The sequence below is a fragment of the Salvelinus namaycush genome, chromosome 19 (assembly GCF_016432855.1).
Source record: "Salvelinus namaycush isolate Seneca chromosome 19, SaNama_1.0, whole genome shotgun sequence".
In the NCBI taxonomy this organism is placed as follows: Eukaryota; Metazoa; Chordata; class Actinopteri; order Salmoniformes; family Salmonidae; genus Salvelinus; species Salvelinus namaycush.
The window spans coordinates 24022006-24042136 of record NC_052325.1 but is presented as its reverse complement, the minus strand read 5'-3'; the positions used below and the strand labels follow the sequence as shown (position 1 = coordinate 24042136).

General features: G+C 42.5%; 1 protein-coding gene across 1 annotated transcript in view; it reads right to left on the bottom strand.

The window, feature by feature from the left end:
- The window catches only part of LOC120064251 (integrin beta-5-like), an 85590-nt gene that overhangs the window by 13850 nt on the left and 51609 nt on the right, over positions 1-20131 (bottom strand). Inside the window, exon 11 of the mRNA XM_039014687.1 lies at positions 963-1185. Within this exon, the coding sequence (XP_038870615.1) occupies positions 963-1185 (223 nt within the window). The remainder of the gene's footprint in view (positions 1-962; positions 1186-20131) is intronic.

The following is a 20131-nucleotide window of genomic DNA, read 5'->3' as shown; positions in this document are numbered from 1 at the left end:
TCTCTTCCTCTTTGTGCAGACCGCTTCCTCTTTTATCTTCAAGCACTCCCTGGCTTAATGATCCACAGCCTCTCCTCGTTGAGGCAGGAAGTCCATATAAGGCTTGGGGGTGGAGCCAGCAGGCTGCAAGATCTCTTCCCCCAATAACCACTCCCCTCACCTCTCCCTGCCGTCTGCCACACACTGAACAAAAAATAAATAAATGCTAAGTTGGCTAGGAGCTAGAAACAGGGCGACCGTGTCTGTCGGAGCCATCATCCCCGGGATAGCCTTCTTATACACACGGAGCCTGATACAGGAGGAGTCAGAACCATTAGTTTCTTTGGGGGTCACCAATGGAAAGGGATGTTAACATGTTTCTTATGTGTCTTGTCTTACAGAACTAATTTAGAACTAATCTAGTGTGAGTTATATCCGTCTTAAATCCTATTTGTATCTTAATGCATGGTCATCGATGATATGGGTCCTATCATGATGGGTCAAATATCACCATCAGTTGCACATTAGAAATCCCTGGACACTTAGGGCATGGCTGACCCTGCTCTCCCTTTCTCCCTTTATTCTTGCCCCATATCTCGCTCTCCCTCCCTCCCTCTTTTTTTGCCCCGTATCTCTCCATCCTCCCATCTCTTCTTGCCCCATATCTCTCTCTCCCTCCCTCTTCTTGCCCCATATCTCTCTCTCTCTCCTTCCCTCTTTTTGCCCCGTATCTCTCCCTCTTCTTGCCCCATATCTCTTCACCCCCCTCTCTCCCCTTCCCTCTCTTCCTGCCCCATATCTCTCCCTCCCCTCTCTTTCCTTCCTTCTCTTCTTGCCCCGTATCTCTCCCTCCCTCTCTCTCTCCTTCCCTCTTCTTGCCTCGTATCTCTCCCTCCATCTCTCTGCCCCTCCCCTTCTCTCCCTTCTCGCTCTCCCCCTCTCCTCTGCCTCTCTCCCTTCCCTCTCTCCTCCCTGTCCCATACCTCTTGGTGCCACAGGCATCAGGGCAGGTGGGGCATTTCTCGCAGGTGTCCCCGAAGGCCCCTGGTTCAGTGCACTGGCAGCGCCCGCACGCACAGCTGCCCCGCCCGCTGCAGATCTGCCCGTCATCAGACACACAGGATGAGGTGTCAGTGGAACAGTTACAGTTGTCCCCGATATAGCCCGCATGGCACTTACACTCTCCACAGTGGCACTCTCCGTGACCTGAGGAAGAGAGGATAGATGAGGGAGATTGTGAGTGTTAACTCGAAATGACACAACGACAAGGTTCCAGTTTAACAAAGTTTACTATACTATATGAACACACTACAAGTAGCCATTACACTCAAGGCCAGGTCCATCAACGACTAGACTTCCTGCGCATGCGCACTCTTGACTGAGTGATAGCCCCGTAATAACAGAAATATAGGGATACATAAAACATGAACTTAACAATCTCCCCCTTTTCTTTAAAGACAAATAAAACATCAACAACATAATTAAATGTCCAAGTATTAATCAAGTTTGTATTACTCAAGCTGCCACTTTCCATTACTGAGAGCCTGTAGGAGCACAAGACCGAATGCTCCTTTTTAGTCAGACAGTCAGCAAGCTGTTCCTTTGTGGTTGACCACAGAATCCGCTGGATTCTCTGTGCTTGAATAAGTTCCTTGATGCTGAGTCTTTTCTCTGTGACAGACTTGGTTGACTTCACAGCATCAACTAATAAGTAGTTGTCAGTGACATAAACTACAGGTAGAAAGTTCTGTTTTGTCTCACCAGTGGTAAGCTCTGAGAACAGAGTTGCAAGAAAGATCGCATTGTCAATTCCATCCCCAAGACCAAGGGTTTCTCCAGCAAGTCCGCTTCGGACAACCCTTGTGATCCTTTTTTGACTGCCAACAGATAGGTGAGAATCTTCCTCCTTCACCCATTAACACGATTAGATGTCCACCTTGTGTGCCTCCATCTGTAAGGTTCCCTAGCGAAGCATCTCTGAAGACAACTAGTTTCAAAGAGTCATCTTATCCAACATGCTGAAACTTTAAAATCACGTGTTGTGATTTCAGATTACGAACAACTTTGTTTGCCTCATGAATGGTTTGTACAGTGGCGTGTTTTGTGTTAGATGCCAAGTTGCAAACATCAAACATTACATCAGGTCTACTCTGTCTATCAACCCATAAAATTTGTCCTATCTTTGACCTCAATTTATTAGCTTCAATTCCACATAGAGGGGAATTCCTTTGTACGGCTCTTGAAGAATCCATGTGGATGGGTTGAAGATTCTTGATATAGCTCTCCTGTTGCATCAGTATTTTGCCATCAACTGTAATAAACTCTATGCCAACATAACAAAAATGTATGATCATGCTCCTCATGGCCAACCTAGAAAACAGCTTTGAGGTGTGGAATCACAGTTGAAGCAAAGGTCTCTGAGCCACCCCAGATAAAGGCATCAACATGACAGGCAAGTACTCCAGTCACATTGCAGTCTTGATCAAGCCAATAGAAGACTGCAGGATCCACTTGTGACATTTTTCCACCTGACATGTTTCCACATTGTTGCCTTGGCTTTGTTGTACCAGTAGAGTGATCCATCTGCCAGTCCATACACACACTTTTTTAGTTTCCACAGTGTTCCTTCGCTTTTAGCTTCAGGCGGAGGTCGGATGTGAATGTCCCTTGACAGCTCTGTTCCCTGCAAAAATCCAGATTTGATGTCTATGGAATTAAGTTTCCATTTTTTCTGGCAGATCACTGACATCAGCAATCGGAGTGACTCTGAGGCGCATGTCGGTGAGTCTTTTGGGAGTTCTTTAGCAGCCAGCTCCTCAAAACCTCTAGCCACTAGACGTGCTTTAGGCACTATTCCAGTTAAGGATTCTTTAAGGGTACACACCCACCTTGTTGAGACGCATTTTTGGCCAATGTCTTTGACTTCCTCAAACACTCCATTTTTCCTCCAATTACATTTACATTACATTTTAGTCATTTAGCAGACGCTCTTATCCAGAGCGACTTACAGTAGAGTGCATACATTTTTATTACATTTACATACTGAGACAAGGATATCCCTACCGGCCAAACCCTCCCTAACCCGGACGACGCTATGCCAATTGTGCGTCGCCCCACGGACCTCCCGGTTGCGGCCGGCTGCGACAGAGCCTGGGCGTGAACCCAGAGACTCTGGTGGCGCAGCTAGCACTGCGATGCAGTGCCCTAGACCACTGCGCCACCCGGGAGGCCTAATGCTAATTACTGAGCTCATCTAGCTTAGCTGAGTCAAATGACACGTCCTTTGTTTCAAGTACATCATCATTTTGAATGTCATTCTGTTTTTCTCGATTTTCCATTGGTTCAATTCTGATATTATCTACAAGTGACAGGTCAGCTGACCCTGTTGTACCAGAAAGTGTAGCTGGTTCAGAGTACTGCAAGTTGTACCAGTTCTTGTGTTTTGCTTTTCCTGCTCGTCCAATGACGGTTGCTGTATGTGGAATACCACTTTCTCTGTCCATGTATTTAACAGTTTGTCCAGTTTTCAGATTGGAACAACCATGTTCTCTTAACACATATGGCTGTTGTTGAATGTTTTCCTCATTTGAACGCTCAACAGTATTACCTGTGGCATGGTTAAAGGTCTCTGCTCCATTTCCTGTGCCAGTTTCAGTGTCCATATCATTGGATGCGACATCTGGTAGGTTTGTGTCTGTTACTGTGTCCTTTTTGTAATTTTCATTAGGAGACTGATTCTCAGCTACAGCCCCTCTATCTTGTTGATCATTTACTTTCCGCAATCTTGAGTGATGCACCCTGACAATCATGCCTTCGTGCCTCACAAATATCACCACACCATCTTGACCAATGACTACTCCCGGTCCTTTCCACTCTTGACAGTCAACTCGTTTGTAGTACACTTTGTTTCCAGTTTCGTACTTCTCATCATCATTATTCCCTGAACTGCTGAGTAACTTCTGAAGTCTGTCAACTGTATCATGTGCAAACTATTTGTAAAGCTTTAACAATACTTTGTGTTTTTCTTTAGTGCTCATGTTCTCTGTGACTGTCAGAATCTCCATGTGCTCTGTGTCAGTCAGAATCTCATTTTTGCATGGACTCTGTGAGATGTCTTTGTCCAAAATGTTTACACAATAGTGGCCTGAGGTAGTAAGTTCAAGAGTCACTGGTTGTTTAAACATCACTGCCTTGTCATTTTTTATGTCTAGTACAGCCTCTGCCTTCTTGAGGGAAGCTTTGCTTAATAGTAAGGGGATATCTGTAGGGACCACCTCTGTTTCAATGTGACACTTAGTCTGACCAATTTTTGCTGGTATCTTAACTCCCATCTCAATTCTCCCATCTCCAAATTTGAAAGCTCTGTTGCTTGGTGTGTCAATCATATTTTGTACTTCCTTCATATTTAGTTCACTGACATAGCTATCAAACCATTTTTCACCACACACTGTCCGTGTACATGCAGTATCAATCACAGCAGATCCTAAGGATTCAACTATAAAAATCTCAGTATCAGATTCATTTGAAAACAGTGTAATGTTACACTGCTCTACCTCTGTGTTTACATTTTCCTCTGTTAGTTTAACTTGTTCATTTTTATGAGGACAGTCTTTAACCCAATGGTAAGTGCTTTGACAAATAGCACATTTCGATCTCCTTCCATATTTGTCCAGTGGATTTGTGCCGGGAAATGGCGCCCTCTTCTGGTTGTCTTGAGAACGTGACTTGTTGGCGCCTTTTCTGTGCTGCTCGGTGTAATATGCTGCGTCACTCACTTGCATTCCATCTGTTATTGGCGCGACAGACGTCTTTTCACCAAATATTCTTTTTAGTGCCGACTTCATAGATGCAAAAGTCAGCACAGTACAAGCAGTCAAAGCCAACTGTTTCTCCCTACCATCTAGACAGGCAGTATCTAGCAACTTGAAAGCTAACACCGCATCCGGGAGAACCATGTCGTACTTGCGCATCCTATTGTACCTCTGTTCAAAATCAATGAGGTAGTCCGACATTGCAACCAAAATATCTCTCGTAACACTGTCAAACTTTGAATATGCCTCGTAGGCACGGTCTTTCTCTTCTTTAAGAAATACAGAATCCAGTGCTGTGATCAAAGTTCCCATACCGTCATCCTTGTTCAAATCCTCAACGGATATTTCCAGTGCTGTATCTCTCGCTCTTCCCTCGAGCGATAATACCACCGCAAGTGCTTGCTTTTTCACGTCCAGATTAGTAATGCGTGTCCAGATTCCCAGTTCATTTTTCCAACTTTCGTACGACCTCTTCTCGTCGAAGCGAGGTGGCACGTTGTAGTTAGAAACCATCCTCTGCTACCAATGTTAACTCGAAATGACACAACGACAAGGTTCCAGTTTAACAAAGTTTACTCTACTATATGAACACACTACAAGGTAGCCATTACTCTCAAGGCCAGGTCCAACAACCACAAGACTTCCTGCGCATGCGCACTCTTGACTGAGTGATAGCCCCGTAATAACAGAAATATAGGGATACATAAAACATGAACTTAACAGTGAGGACAGTTCTTCAAACAGAGTTTCAAATGGTATAAAAACAAGTCAATATGTTAGCACCAATTAGCTTTACACAAGAAAACAAAAAACACAGATAAAATCATTTCTGAAACAAAGTGATTTGAAAAAAAACCACATCCACGTTCAAATTCCTACAATAGGCCATTATCTAGCAAGGAATGATTTCCAAACATTAACAAAGCATTTATAGACAATACAGCCAATCACACACTTCATCATCTGTTATTGATCACAAAATCTGTGAAAAGCTCTTTCCTGGCCAGAAATGTGTCTCCAGTGATGAACAACTAGACTGGATCACAGTTATTTCAGTCGGGGGAGAGCTTGGGCGTCTAATGCCGGCAACAAGCCATGAAACACTAACAGTCTTTAAAAGGCCCAGTGGAGTCCAAATGCATTTCCCCCCGTTTTATATCATATTGTACAACAGCTGATGAAACTAACACCGTAAAAGTGTGAAAACATTTGATCAGTGCTATTTCCTGACATTGTAGTTGCTGACTGAAAATACAATCTACATAGGACCTTCTAATCAGCAGGTTTGCATGGACGGGAGTTTCGGCTTTCCATGGTGACATTACCATGCGTAAATTGGTTAAAAGAACAATAAAAAAAGAGAGTTTTCCCCTCCACACTCAGACCACTCCCAGACAGTCCTAGCAAAATTCTTGCTTGAGAAAGTTTTTTGCTATAAAGCTATTTTTTGCCAATTTGAATGGAACTCTATCACAGTAAGGTACTTAATTGTTACCCAGAAATGATTTGATATTGATATAAAAATGGCTGCATTGGGCCTTTAATGGAACAAGCCTTATCGACATCGGAAGCTAGGGACCAGAGGTCAACCCAGAGGCAGCCCAAGGGTGTGATGTCACAGTGGAAATAATCCCTGTTCAAACACTGACTTGTTTTAGTAGCGGCCCTGTGTCAGTGTGTGTGTGTGTGTGTGTGTGAGATGGGAAGGCTGGGCTCTTCAGACAAGAACAGCTGTAATTAAGTCCTAACTGCTGTGCTTCCACGCTGACTTTAAGCCAGTTGTTCCCACAAGGCCCCACAACGAGAGCATTCATATTAGGCAGTTGAAAAAAAGCAAAAGACAACCAGCACAGAAGCAAAGAGATGGCAAGCCTCAATGTTACACAATTAGTCTACATCTGATGACCAAAGGCCTTGCAAATAAAAAAACTAAAAAAACTATCAACTTGGCAAATCTGAAATAAAGCAACTTAAAAAAGGCCCTGTTTGGGACAGAGGCACTAGCCAGGGGGGTTAGTCTGACCTGGAAGTCTAACAGCACTGCTGTTGAACTGAGCCCCACCACACCACAGCTGGTAGCTGGAGGTTACTGTCTGAGGTGGGAGTCTACTGCTGTAGGAGAGGACAGGAGGTTGAACTGATCTGCTCCAGGATCTGTTCCTACAGACCTCAACCCTGTTCAACCCTGTGAGCTCTAGTAAAAAGCAGGATGTCTTCTTTATGGAACAGAGTGACCTCTAAGGTTCTTAAGAATCTCCACCTGCAATACTCATCTATTTAGACCTGGGAAGTAAGGGGACACTTGGACTTAGGCCTCAATTGTGTGAGACAGAGCTTTCTCAGGCCCTTTCTAACAGAGAAAAAGCCAAGTCTGGTCTGATCTTCCAAGAATGCTCTCCTAATGCAATCCATGTGTTTTAGCCTACTTCTCCCTCTCCTCTAATAGCAGGATAATTCCACTGAGATTAGGTATTAGAAGAGGCTTACTTCATTTGACTTATAATAAACTTTACAGACTGGACAACAGGGGGCAAACTAACCAGTCTGAACATTACAGCACAACAACAGTGCTGCACTGCTAGTACACAGAGTGCTGCCTCATCTATAGAACACCTATTAGGGTTATTTTGTTAAAGTTGTTCTAGAATCTATAGAAGGATTCCATTCTGTTGTGGGTTGGTAGAGATGTATGCAGACTGACAGACAGGGCCCAGAGAATGTAGGTCGCCTAACTAATTAAATTTGTGCTGTCTATTGGAGTAGGATACTTTGGTTTAAGGGCATACATCTCAATCATGGGTAATGAGTTCCAGCTTGAAGTGCCCCTCGGAAAGATGGTGCCTAAAAGCAATAAAAAGACAAAGCCTAAAATACGCTTTTCAAAATGAAAGAGGACAGTCGGTAAAGCCCTTTCAATTTGATCGTAAACATATACAGTGCCTTCAGAAACTATTCATACCCCTTGACTTATTCCATATCTTGCTGTGTTACAGCCTGAATTCAAAATGGATTAAATAGATTTTTTCTTACCCATCTCCACACAATACCCCATAATGACAAAGTGAAAACATGTATTGAAAATGAAACACACCTTTGGCAGCGATTACAGCTGTGAGTCTTTCTGGGTAAGTCTTCAAGAGATTTCACAATTGTATTGTGCAAACTTTGCCCATTATTCTTCTCAAAATTCTTCAAGCTCTGTCAAATTGGTTGTTGATCATTGTTAGACAACCATATTCAGGTCTTGCCATAGATTTTCAAGTAGATTTAAGTCAACACTGTAACTCAGCCATTCGGGAACATTCACTGACTTCTTGGTAAGCAACTCCAGTGTAGATGTGGCCTTTTGTTTTAGGTTATTGTCCTACTGAAAGGTGAATTCATCTCCCAGTATCTGGTGGACAGCAGACAACCGGGCTTTCCTCTAGGATTTTACCTGTGCTTAGTTCCATTTTGTTTGTTTTTTTTTATCCTGAAAAACTCCCCAGTTCTTAACAATTACAAGCATACCCATAACTTGATGCAGCCACCACTATGCTTCAAAATTACTCAGTAATGTGTTGTATTGGATTTGCCCCAAACATAACACTTTGTATTCAGGACAAAAAGTGAATTGCTTTTACAGTATTACCTTAGTGTCTTGTTGCAAACAGGCCGAATGTTTTGAAATATTTTTATTCGGTATAGGCTTCCTTCTTTTCACTCTGTCAATTAGGTTAGTATTGCGGAGTAACTACAATGTTGTTGATCCATCTGCAGTTTTCTCCTATCACAGCCAATAAACTCTAACTGTTTTAAAGTCACCATTGGCCTTATGGTGAAATCCCTGATCGGTTTTATTCCTCTAGCAACTGAGTTAGAAAGGACGACTGTATCTTTGTAGTGACTGGGTGTATTGATACACCATCCAAAGTGTAATTAATAACTTCACCATGCTCAAAGGGATATTCAATGTCTGCTTAGTTGATTGTCTTACCCATTTACCAATAGGTACCCTTCTTTGCGAGGCATTGGAAAACCTCCCTGGTCTTTGTGGTTGAATATGTTTTTGAAAATCACTACTCAACTGAGGGATTTTACAGATAATTGTGTGGGGTGCAGAGATAAGGTAGTAATTTAAAAATCATGTTAAACACTATTATTGCACACAGAGCGAATGCAACTTAAGTGACTTGTTCAGCACATTGTTACTCCTGAACGTATTTAGGCTTACCATAACAAAGGGGTTGAATACTTATTGACTCAAGACATTTCAGCTTTACATTTTTAATGAATTTGTAATATAAAAAAACAACAACATAATTCCACTTTGAAATGATGGGGTATTGTGTGTAAACCAGTGACACAGAATCTCAATTTAGTCCATTTTAAATTCAGGCTGTAACGCAACAATGTGGAAAAAGTCAAGGGGGTGAATACTTTCTGAAGGCACTGTATGACGTGTGTAAGAAGTTTCTAGTAAGTGGAATTTGCTTTTCTTTATTCATATTTGCCCCAAATTGCCCTGAGTGAGTAGTAACTTAAGACATTTACACCAGGGCCTGTTTAAAGGGCGTGTACTATTGTTAATAAGGACCATATTTTAAGAGGTGGAAAAGTTGAGTCTGGTCAGATTAAATTGTTCCTGTGGTTTACGGTCACGTCGCCGCGCTCAATGACTGTTGGTCACTGGTGGTGGCCAGAAGCACAACCATGATGGGTGTGTGTGTGTGTGTTTTTGTTTTACTATCCTTGTGGGTACCAGAGGTCCTCACAAGGATAGTAAAACATGGAACATTGTCCCGGTCCCATGTGAAAAAAATGCTATTTTGGGCTCAGGGGTTAGGTTTAGGGTTACGGTTAGGGTTAGTATTAAGGTTGGGGTTAGGGTTAGAGGTTAAAGTTAGGTTTGGAGTTAGGGTTAGGTATAGTTTTAGGGTTAGGGGTTAAGGTTAGACTTACGGTTGATTAGGGTTATGGTTAGGTTAAGGGTTAGATTTAGATTTAGGATTAGGGAAAATAGGATTTTTAGATGGGAATCAATTATTTGGTTCCCACAAGGATAGCAATACAAAACTGTGTGTGTGTGCACACAACCATGAGGTATGGGTGCCTCCTGAGTCTGGTGGCTGAGGCCTGGGAACATGTCCTTAGGAGAGAGCACTGCACCTCTGGAAAGTTCATAGGTAGAGACTGAAGCTCCCTTTATAGTGCACTATTTTTGACCTGGACCCAGGTCTATGGTAGAAACGTAGTGCACTTTAAAGGGAATAGTGTACCATTTAGGACACAGACAGATTACAGTAGATTAATCTTGGAGGTAATGCCCACTTGACTGTCTACCTGGCACACTACTGTCTCAATGTTACGGCTTCTACGGTAAGAGGCAAGTCCTGACGCGCTGCCATCACAGCTGTTTCTTCCATCGCTCTCTGCTCTGCTGCTCATTATTAAATGTGTGTGTGTGGTTCCCAGAACATCTAGATGAGGATCAGTAGAGCTGGTTTAATGCTGTGTAATCCTGTATTTAACACCCCAGTCAGGGATATCAAGTACTTCATCTGATAGCATCAGGATCTTTGATACCATTTGAGGACTTCCTTTGTAAGATCAGCAGTGGTTGACTCATGCTCACAGAGCCCTACTAACTAACTCTTGTCCCTTTGTGACCATTTACATCATAGGACCAGCTAGCTACAGAATGTAGATAGAGAGGAACATTAATCATCTACCTCACAATGCCTGAATTCACTTGGGTTGTAGGTACAGTACCAGTCCCTTTATTTTTTCACTATTTTCTACATTGTAGAATAATAGTGAAGACATCAAAACTATGAAATAACACATATGGAATCATGTAGTAAGCAAAAAAGTGTTACATTAATCAAAGTATATTTTATATTTGAGATTCTTCAAAGTAGACACCCTTTGCCAAAAGTGTGCAAAAAGCTGTCAACAAGGCATTCTCCCGACCAGCTTCATGAGGTAGTCACCTGGAATGCATTTCAATTTTAACAGGTGTTAAATGTTCACTTTTGGAATTTTTATTCTTCTTAATGCGTTTGAGCCAATCAGTTGTGTTGTGACAAGGTAGGGGTGGTATACAGAAGATAGCCCCATTTGACAAAAGACCAAGTATTTTACCAAATGGCAAGAACAGTTCAAATACGCAAAGAAAAATTACAGTCCATCATTACTTTACGACATGAAGGTCAGTCAACCCGGAAAATGTCAAGAACTTCTAACGTTTCTTCAAGTGCCGTCGCAAAAACCATCAAGCGCTATGATGAAACTGGCTCTCATGAGGGCCGCCACAGGAAAGGAAGAGCCAGAGTTAACTCTGCTGCAGAGGACAGGTTCATTAGAGTTACCAGCCTCAGAAATTGCAGCCCAAATAAATGCTTTACAGAGTTCAAGTAACAGACACATCTCAACATCAACTGTTCAGAGAAGACTGTGTGAATCAGGCCTTCATGGTCGAATTGCTGCAAAGAAACCACTACTAAAGGACACCATTAAGAAGAAGAGACTTGCTTGGGCCAAGAAACACAAGCAATGGACATTAGACGGGTAGAAATCTGCCCTTTGGTCGGATGAGTCCAAATGTGAGATTTGTGGTTCCAACTGCCGTGTCTTTGTGAGACGCAGAGTACGTGAACGGATGATCTCTGCATATGTGGTTCCCACAGTGAAGCATGGAGGAGGTGGTGTGATGGTGCTTTGCTGGTGACACTGTCTGTGATTTATTTAGAATTCAAGGCACACTTAACCAACATGGCTACCACAGCATTCTGCAGCTATACGCCATCCCATCTGGTTTGCGCTTAGTGGGACTATCATTTGTTTTTCAACCGGACACTGACCCAACACACCTCCAGAATGTGTAAGGGCTATTTGACCAAGGAGAGTGATGGAGTGCTGCATCAGATGACCTGGCCTCCACAATCACCCGACCTCAACCCAATTGAGATGGTTTGGGATGAGTTGGACCGCAGAGTGAAGAAAATGCAGCCATCAGGTTCTCAGCATATGTGGGAACTGAAGACTTTTGGAAAAGCATTCCAGGTGAAGCTGGTTGAGAGAATGCCAAGAGTGTGCAAAGCTGTCATCAAGGAAAAGGGTGGCTACTTTGAAGAATCTAAAATATAAATATATATTTTTTTGTTTAACACTTTTTTGGTTACTACATGATTCCATATGTATTATTTTAGAGTTTTGATGTCTTCACTATTATTCTACACTGTAGAAAATAGTACAAATAAAGAACAACCCTTGAATGAGTAGGTGTATCCAAACTGTTGACTGGAACTGAATATTATTTTGTAGATAGACACATGTAACATAAATGGTATGGTAGTGTTTGTCAACAGACTGTGGGATGTAACCACTAACAAGGAACTTTGTTTGGTACAACGTTTTTCTGTCACTGATAATTTAGACAAATCACGATTTCATAGTTGTTCTCGCCTTTACTAAGCTTGGACGGTCTCCAGATTGTCATACCTTCTTGTGCCATCCTGGGATATTCGGTAATACTGGCACTCAAATCAAGGGCCAATATTTTCAAACCCCGCTGAGCCTGTAAAACGAAGGGTAGCAATGCTAACAAAATCATGTCAAATCCCATAGAAAAATATATGCTAACAAGCGCATTGCGAACATTTTATACAGCCTCTGACCTAAAGTATTTGTAGGAGAGACATCCCAGCTCATACAGTTATACAAGTGACTAAAAACTGCTAGTCACAGTTTGCTACACGCACAGAACAAATATTAGACAGCAAGGCTCTTGGTCCAGGAGGGGATTCTCTGCTGTTACCAAGCAAAGCAGTACTGAAAAACCATCCCGTGGCTATTTCCAAATACCCCGAATCATTTTGAATCCCTTTTAGTTCCACATAGAACCTCTGGTTCCAAATAGAACCATTCAAAGGGTGCTATTTCTAATCAAAAAGGGTTTTATCGGACCCGAAAGGGTTCCATCTGGAACCTTTATAGGAGGGTTCACCTACAGGGACAAATGGCTCTACATAGCTTTTTCCCCCTGAGAGTGTACTGCACTGCTTCTGCTCCTCATTCTAGTATCTTTTCTAACACAACTCCCCCCAGAATTTAATCGAGCATCTGACGCAATTAAGCAAGATTTTAGTTCTCGGTCTCCGAGATTACTGTAGGTATAACATCAGGTGCTACAATGCTATGGGTCATTTTCTGGATTTATGGACAAAAATCCCCACTTACAATGGATATCGGAGATTCTCCATTGGGCATGGGTCACCAACAGACATGCAGTGAAAAAGCATAGCGTAGTGTGGTGTTACTGGGGTAGAAATAAAGAATAGAAACACCAACTAGCACACATTCTAAAATCATCAATAAATTCTTCTCACACCCTGAACCAGATGCATGTTTGGCGTAATGCATGGGTACTGCTCTGGTGCTGTTAATCATCATAGTATACGTCTCAAGTGGCACCCAATTCCCTATTTAGTGCACTACTTTTGACCAGAGACCATGGGGCTCTGGTCAGAAGTAGTGCATTATACAGGGAATAGGGTGCCATTTGGGACTTCAGCAATAGTCTTGTGTTGTTGTTATTCATCAGCATTATATATACATTTTCCCCCTTACTAATGACCTGGTCATCCTGACACCAGGCCAGTATTAATGTGTCTGAGAGATCAGACATAGCCCCAGATAAACAGAGCCGTAGTGAGGGGAGCGCCAGCCCACTTAATCTCAGGCAGACAAGCTTGGCACGCTGCAGCAGCTATCCGCAGCCATTTTTTCTCCTTCTATCCCAGCTCTGCATGCTCTCTCTCCCTGGCAGGTTGCAGGTCAGTGAGTTAATTAACTTAATGCACACCTCGCATTAATGCCCTCTCTGACTGAGCGCCATGGAGAGAGAGAAGGGCAGAAAAGTACCAACCAACGTGTTGTCTATCCCTTTCACAGCCAAAGCCCAGCAACAACCTCTCGTGACAGAGAAGGGACATGCATGAAAGGATCAACTAACATCTAGCAGCCTATCCCTTTCACAGCCAAAGCCAAGCTCAGCTTAGTTCAGTCCAGGGCCCTAGGCCAAGGCAAAGCAACCAAATCACACATGGGGGAGTGCAGATCCACCCACAGAGAGGGAGAGAGAGAGAGGGAAAGACAACAAGAGAGTAACTAAAACAGAAGTAAAGTGTAAAGTGGCAGGTTGGGCTGAGAGGAGAGTGTTGCTTCCTTCATTGCTGGGGTTTAATAGCACTGAAAATATAGGGCTGGAATATGGGATAATATATACACAAAAGTATGTGGACAACTGCTCGTCGAACATTTCATTCCAAAATCATAGGCATTAATATGGAGTTGGTGCCCCCTTTGCTGCTATAACAGCCTCCACTCTTCTGAGAAGGCTTTCCACTAGATGTTGGAACATTGCGGCGGGGACTTGCTTCCATTCAGCCACAAGACCATTAGTGAGGTCGGGCACTGAGGTTGAGCGATTAGGCCTAGCTCGCAGTCAGCGTTCTAATTCATCCCAAAGGTGTTCGATGGGGTTGAGGTCAGGGTTCTGTGTAGGCCAGTCAAGTTCTTCCACACCGATCTCGACAAACCATTTCCGTATGCACCTCGCTTTGTGCACGGGGGCATTGTCAGGCTGAAACAGGAAATGGCCTTCCCCAAACTGTTGCCACAAAGTTGGAAGCACAGAATTGTCTAGAATGCCATTGTATGCTGTAGCATTAAGATTTCCCTTTGCGGGAACTAAGGGGCCCGAACCATGAAAAACAGTCCCAGACCATTATTCCTCCTCCTTTACAGTTGGCACTATGCATTGGGGCAGGTAGCGTTGGACTGCCAGATGGTGAAGCGCGTTTCATCACTACAGAGAACGTGTTTCCACTGCTCCAGAGTCCAATGGCAGCGAGCTTTACACCCCAATGCTTGGCATTGCGCATGATCTTATGCTTGTGTGCGGCTGCTCGGCCACAGAAACCCATTTCCTGAAGCTCCCCACAAACGGTTCTTGTCCTGACGTGGCTTTCTGATCCAGTTTGGAACTCGGTAGTTAGTGTTGCAACCGAGGACATATGATTTTAATGTGCTACGAGCTTCAGCGGTCCCTATGATGGTCTACATTGAAAGTCACTGAGCTCTTCAGTAAGGCCATTCTACTGACAATGTTTATCTACAGAGATTGCATGACTGTGTGCTCGATTTTATACACCTGTCAGCAACAGCTATGGCTGAAATAGCCAAATCCTCTAATTTGAAGAGGTGTCCACATACTAATGTATATATAGTGTAGGATGAAGTATAGGGTTTGAATGCATTGAGTATTAGGTTGGCTGATTTCTAAGAAATGTTAGAGAGGCTGGTAAGTGTGGAGTAGAGAATGGTCGATGCAAGAGAGAGAGCCTATGGATGTCTAAGTTTGAAGGAGTGGAGAGATTCTGCTTTAAAACAAATGGTAGAAACATTTTGCAGGCCGTTTCTGGACCAACTGCTGTGCTTTTCCAAATATTTACTGTCTGCTGCCTGAGTGTCCATACACCTGCTTGACTCACTGCTCTGGTGTCTTCTCATGACACAGAGAAAGAGAGAGGGCGAGAGAGGAGGGAAAAAAGAGAGATTTCTAAGAGAGATTTCTAAGAGAGAGAGAGAGAGAGAGAGAGAGAGAGAGAGAGAGAGAGAGAGAGAGAGAGAGAGAGAGAGAGAGAGAGAGAGAGAGAGAGAGAGAGAGAGAGAGAGAGAGAGAGAGAGAGAGAGAGAGAGAGAGAGAGAGAGAGAGAGAGAGAGAGAGAGAGAGAGAGAGCGGGGGATTAAGAGAAAGAATGAGAGAGAGAAAGAATGAGAAATCATAAATGGGAGGGCAGCAGTCATTCAATTGATTGTGCTCAGCTGGCTTTTCTGTCAGAAGACCCACATCAGTTAACAGCTGCTTTAGAACTGGTGTGAGCCTCGTTGAAAGCATCAACTTTAGCCCTCTTTGCTGCTTTTCATTCTGTTGCTCATTTATGGACCTAAATATTATTTTAAGGAAAACATTACAGCTAAAAATAATAACGTGTCAGTGAAATGTTAAGCCCTCCATTAAAGATGGAATCTGCAGTAGAGGGAAACAGTGCCACTGGCCCCACCACCATTGTTATTGAGGAGCGTCGCGCAGCATGGTACATAAAAATAAATTAAAAATATAATAATAAATAAGGTACATTTTGTGCTCTTCTATCATGCATGCAATGATGTCCGAGGGGAAAAAACTGTGTTCGTTGTTTGCTGTAACTTCCTTGTTGTTGTAATATCGCAAACGGACGTAGCCGTTTCACCATTAAGGATTCTAGCTTTTAAAAGGGTAGAAAGATTTCAAACATCATCTGTTGGCCCAGCGTTGTCCAGGTTAGGGTTTGGCAGGGGTAGACCATCATTGTAAATAAGAATTTGTTCTTAACTGACTTGGTATTTTACCAAATAGGGAAATCTTCTGTATAACACCCCTATCTTGTCACAACACAACTGATTGTCTCAAAAGCATTAAGGAAATAAATTCCACAAATTAACAAGGCACACCTGTTAATTGAAATGCATTCCAGGTGACTACTTCATGAAGCTGGTTGAGAGAATGCCAAGAGTGTGCAAAGCTGTCATCAAGTCAAAGGGTGGCTACTTTGAAGAATCTAAAATATATTTGGATTTGTTTAACACTTTTTCAGTTACTACATGATTCCATGTGTGATTTCATAGTTTTGATGTCTTCACTATAATTCTACAATGTAGAAAATAGTAAAAAATAAAGAAAAACCCTTGAATGAATAGGTGTGTCCAAACGTTTGACTGGTACTGTATACATTTTAGTAATTTAGCAGATGCTCTTATCCAGCTAGCTAGCCATGTAGATTTTACATTTCGTTTTAGATTTAAAAAAATTGTACGTTTAACTAGCTGGCTAGCTGGATGAATACCATTTAAACTTCCCAGCTTAGAATTGTAAAGTAAAATGTCTAGTTATCCTTATGTCACCATTGACTTGACTGGCAGTAGGTTGAGTTGATGCCCACTTCTTTATGCCTTGTTAGTTAGCTGATAAATTCCAGTACAGATGTGGCAGTCAATTGGGAACAAGCTATAGGAGATGACTAAATGGAGGAAATCAAGTTAAGTTGAAATATGCTTCATATGAAATGTATTATTCATGTTGCTCATTGCTCATCAGTGCTCTAGTGTCTCATACCCCACTCCGTTGCCAGCAACACTGTTAGGCAATATTGCCCCCAAATTTTTTTAGAGTATCATCAGCTTTAAGACCTACCCTGTAGAAAGCCTGCTCTGTAGGATGACCCTAAATAACTCAGTAACCCCAATTACAACCATGGGTGAAAGTAGATGTAATGTCTTCCTGGTACGGGGACCTCCTATGTTCGCACACGTTCTTTTTAATGGGCCTAATCATAGAACGACATATAGAATCTCTATTAATTTAATAGGATCTCTATGGGCCTAATCATAGAATGACATATAGAATCTCTATTAATTTAATAGGATCTCTATGGGCCTAATCATAGAATGACATATAGAATCTCTATTAATTTAATAGGATCTCTATGGGCCTAATCATAGAATGGCATATAGAATCTATATTAAATTAATAGGATCTCTATGGGCCTAATCATAGAATGACATATAGAATCTATATTAAATTAATAGGATCTCTATGGGCCTAATAGTAAAGATTTGTCGCTTAACTTTTAAAATGTATTAGCCTACCTTATAATGTGGCAAAAAACACAACCAGTCATAATGTTTTCATCTGATTGTCAAACAATTACTTCAAAATGGCCATGTAGGCTACGTTACTCAGGAACGGCGGAAAAACAGATGTTGCAGGAATACAAGTATAGCCTCATTTAGATATTTTTTCTGCTTATATTTGACAACATTTGGTAGGCTATTCGTTAGTCAACTTGTCTATAATTAGATACATGCAGCTTCTCGTCATAGCTTGATGCTTGTCTAGAATACTAAAAGCCTTGCTCACCAGAATAATGTCGTTTAGGACGTTTAGGGACCAGGCAGTTCGACCAGTTTGAAGAAAATGAAAAGCTGTGAAAAAGATAGAACATGTTTTTGATAGTATTTCAGTTCATCTTGGATGCATATGTTATGTGGTTGAAAATGAAATACTGTCAGCTGTTATGTTACTGAAAGAAATTGCACGTTTAGGCTACACAACATATCCCTAAGAGCACATTCGCATTCTCTCAAATGGCTGAAAGAAAGAAATCATATTTCCACACTCCTGTTTCTGAGAAATTAACATTAGGTCTATCATTTTACTGCGAGGAACACTTCATTCTGCAGGAGTTAACATTATAATAGGCTATATGTGAGACCCACATTCAGTGTCCAACTTGTAGGCTACTCCACTCTAAAATAATGCCGGCATCCATACAGTGCAATTTGATAAATGCAAAGAGACATCACTTACAAAACACCAAACACTTTAATGAATGACATTCAGTGATTGTCCTTCATTAGGCCTACACAAGTCTTGTAACCTGAATTGATGCATACACACTGCTGCGCGCGTGCCTCTTGGTCACTCATCTCTGCCTTGGCAACATTTCAGTGCTGTCATAGACCCACACTGCATTTGAGTCTATTCGCTCATCTTTGACAAGTCTGACATGCGGTAATGATAATGGGTGTAATGGAAACGTTGTCTTGGAAACGTTGTTTTAATTATTGTGATAGTCTCATGTTTTACCAGGACGTTGTACCCCCACAATTTAATTTGACGGTATCAGACCGGCTTACTTTCACCCCTGATTATAACCCAGAATACATCACCCCTACATGGTGTTGCCGTGGCCATACAGGGATACTAGAAGCTCTCCATGCTGATAGTCAGCCAGACTTCCTCCAGAGACAGTAACTTCAAATCAAATCTTATTTGTCACATGTGCCGAATACAACAGGTGTAGTAGACCTTACAGTGAAATGCTTACTTACAAGCCCTTAACCAACAATGCAGTTTTAAGAAAATACCCCCCCCCCCAAAAAAGTATGAGATAAGAATAACAAATAATTAAAGAGCAGCTGTAAATAACAATACCGGGGCTATATACAGGGGGTACCGGTACAGAGTCAATGTGCGGGGGCACCGGTGTAGAGGTAATATGTACATGTAGGTAGAGTTATTAAAGTGACTATGCATAGATGATAACAGAGAGTAGCAGCAGCATATAAGGGGAAAGGGGGGGAATGCAAATAGTCTGGGTAGCCATTTGATTAGCTGTTCTTATGGCTTGGGGGTAGAAGCTGTTTAGAAGCCTCTTGGACCTAGACTTGGCGCTCCGGTACCGCTTGCCGTGCGGTAGCAGAGAGAACAGTCTATGACTACGGTGGCTGGAGTCTGACCATTTTCAGGGCCCTCCTCTGACACCGCCTGGTACAGAGGTCCTGGATGGCAGGAAGCTTGGCCCCGGTGATGTACTGGGCCGTACGCACTATCCTCTGTAGTCCCTTGCGGTCACCGGCCGAGCAGTTGCCATACCAGGCAGTGATGCAACCCGTCAGGATGCTCTCGATGGTGCAGCTATAAAACCTTTTGAGGATCTGAGGACCGATCTGAGGACCCATGACTTACTTCCATTCCTAGTGAAAACATGGCCTCTGCACTCCCCAACCCAATGCCCCAGGGTTCCGGTCTAGAAGAACCCAGAGGAAACATTTGGTATTAAGCAAAAAATACAAATCCAATAGACGGCCCCCATAAAGAAGTCAAATCAGAAAATTGCAAATAAATCTAAATCAAACTTTATTTGTCACATGCCGAATACAACAAGTATAGACTTCACCGTGAAATGCTTACTTACACGCCCTTAACCAAAAGCGCAGTTCAAGAAGAAGAAAATAGTTACCAAGTAGACTAAAATAAAAAGTAGTCATAAAAAGTAATACAATAAGATTAACAATAACAAGGCTATATACAGGGGGCACCGGTACCGAGTCAGTGTGCGGGGGTACAGGCTAGTTGAGGTAATCTGTACATGTAGGTGGGGGCGAAGTGACTATGCATAGGTAACAAACAAACAGCGAGTAGCAGCAGTGTACAAAAGTGAGGGAGGGGGGAGTCAATGTAAATTGATTTTATGAATTGTTCAGCAGTCTTATGGCTTGGGGGTAGAAGCTGTTGAGGAGCCTCTTGGTCCAAGACCCGGCGCTCCGGTACTGATTGCCGTGCGGCAGCAGAGAAAACAGTCAATAACTTGGGTGACTGGAGTTTCTGACAATTTTATGACACTGCCTATTATATAGGTCTGGATGGCAGGAAGCTTGGCCCCCGTGATGTACTGGGCCGTTCGCACTACCCT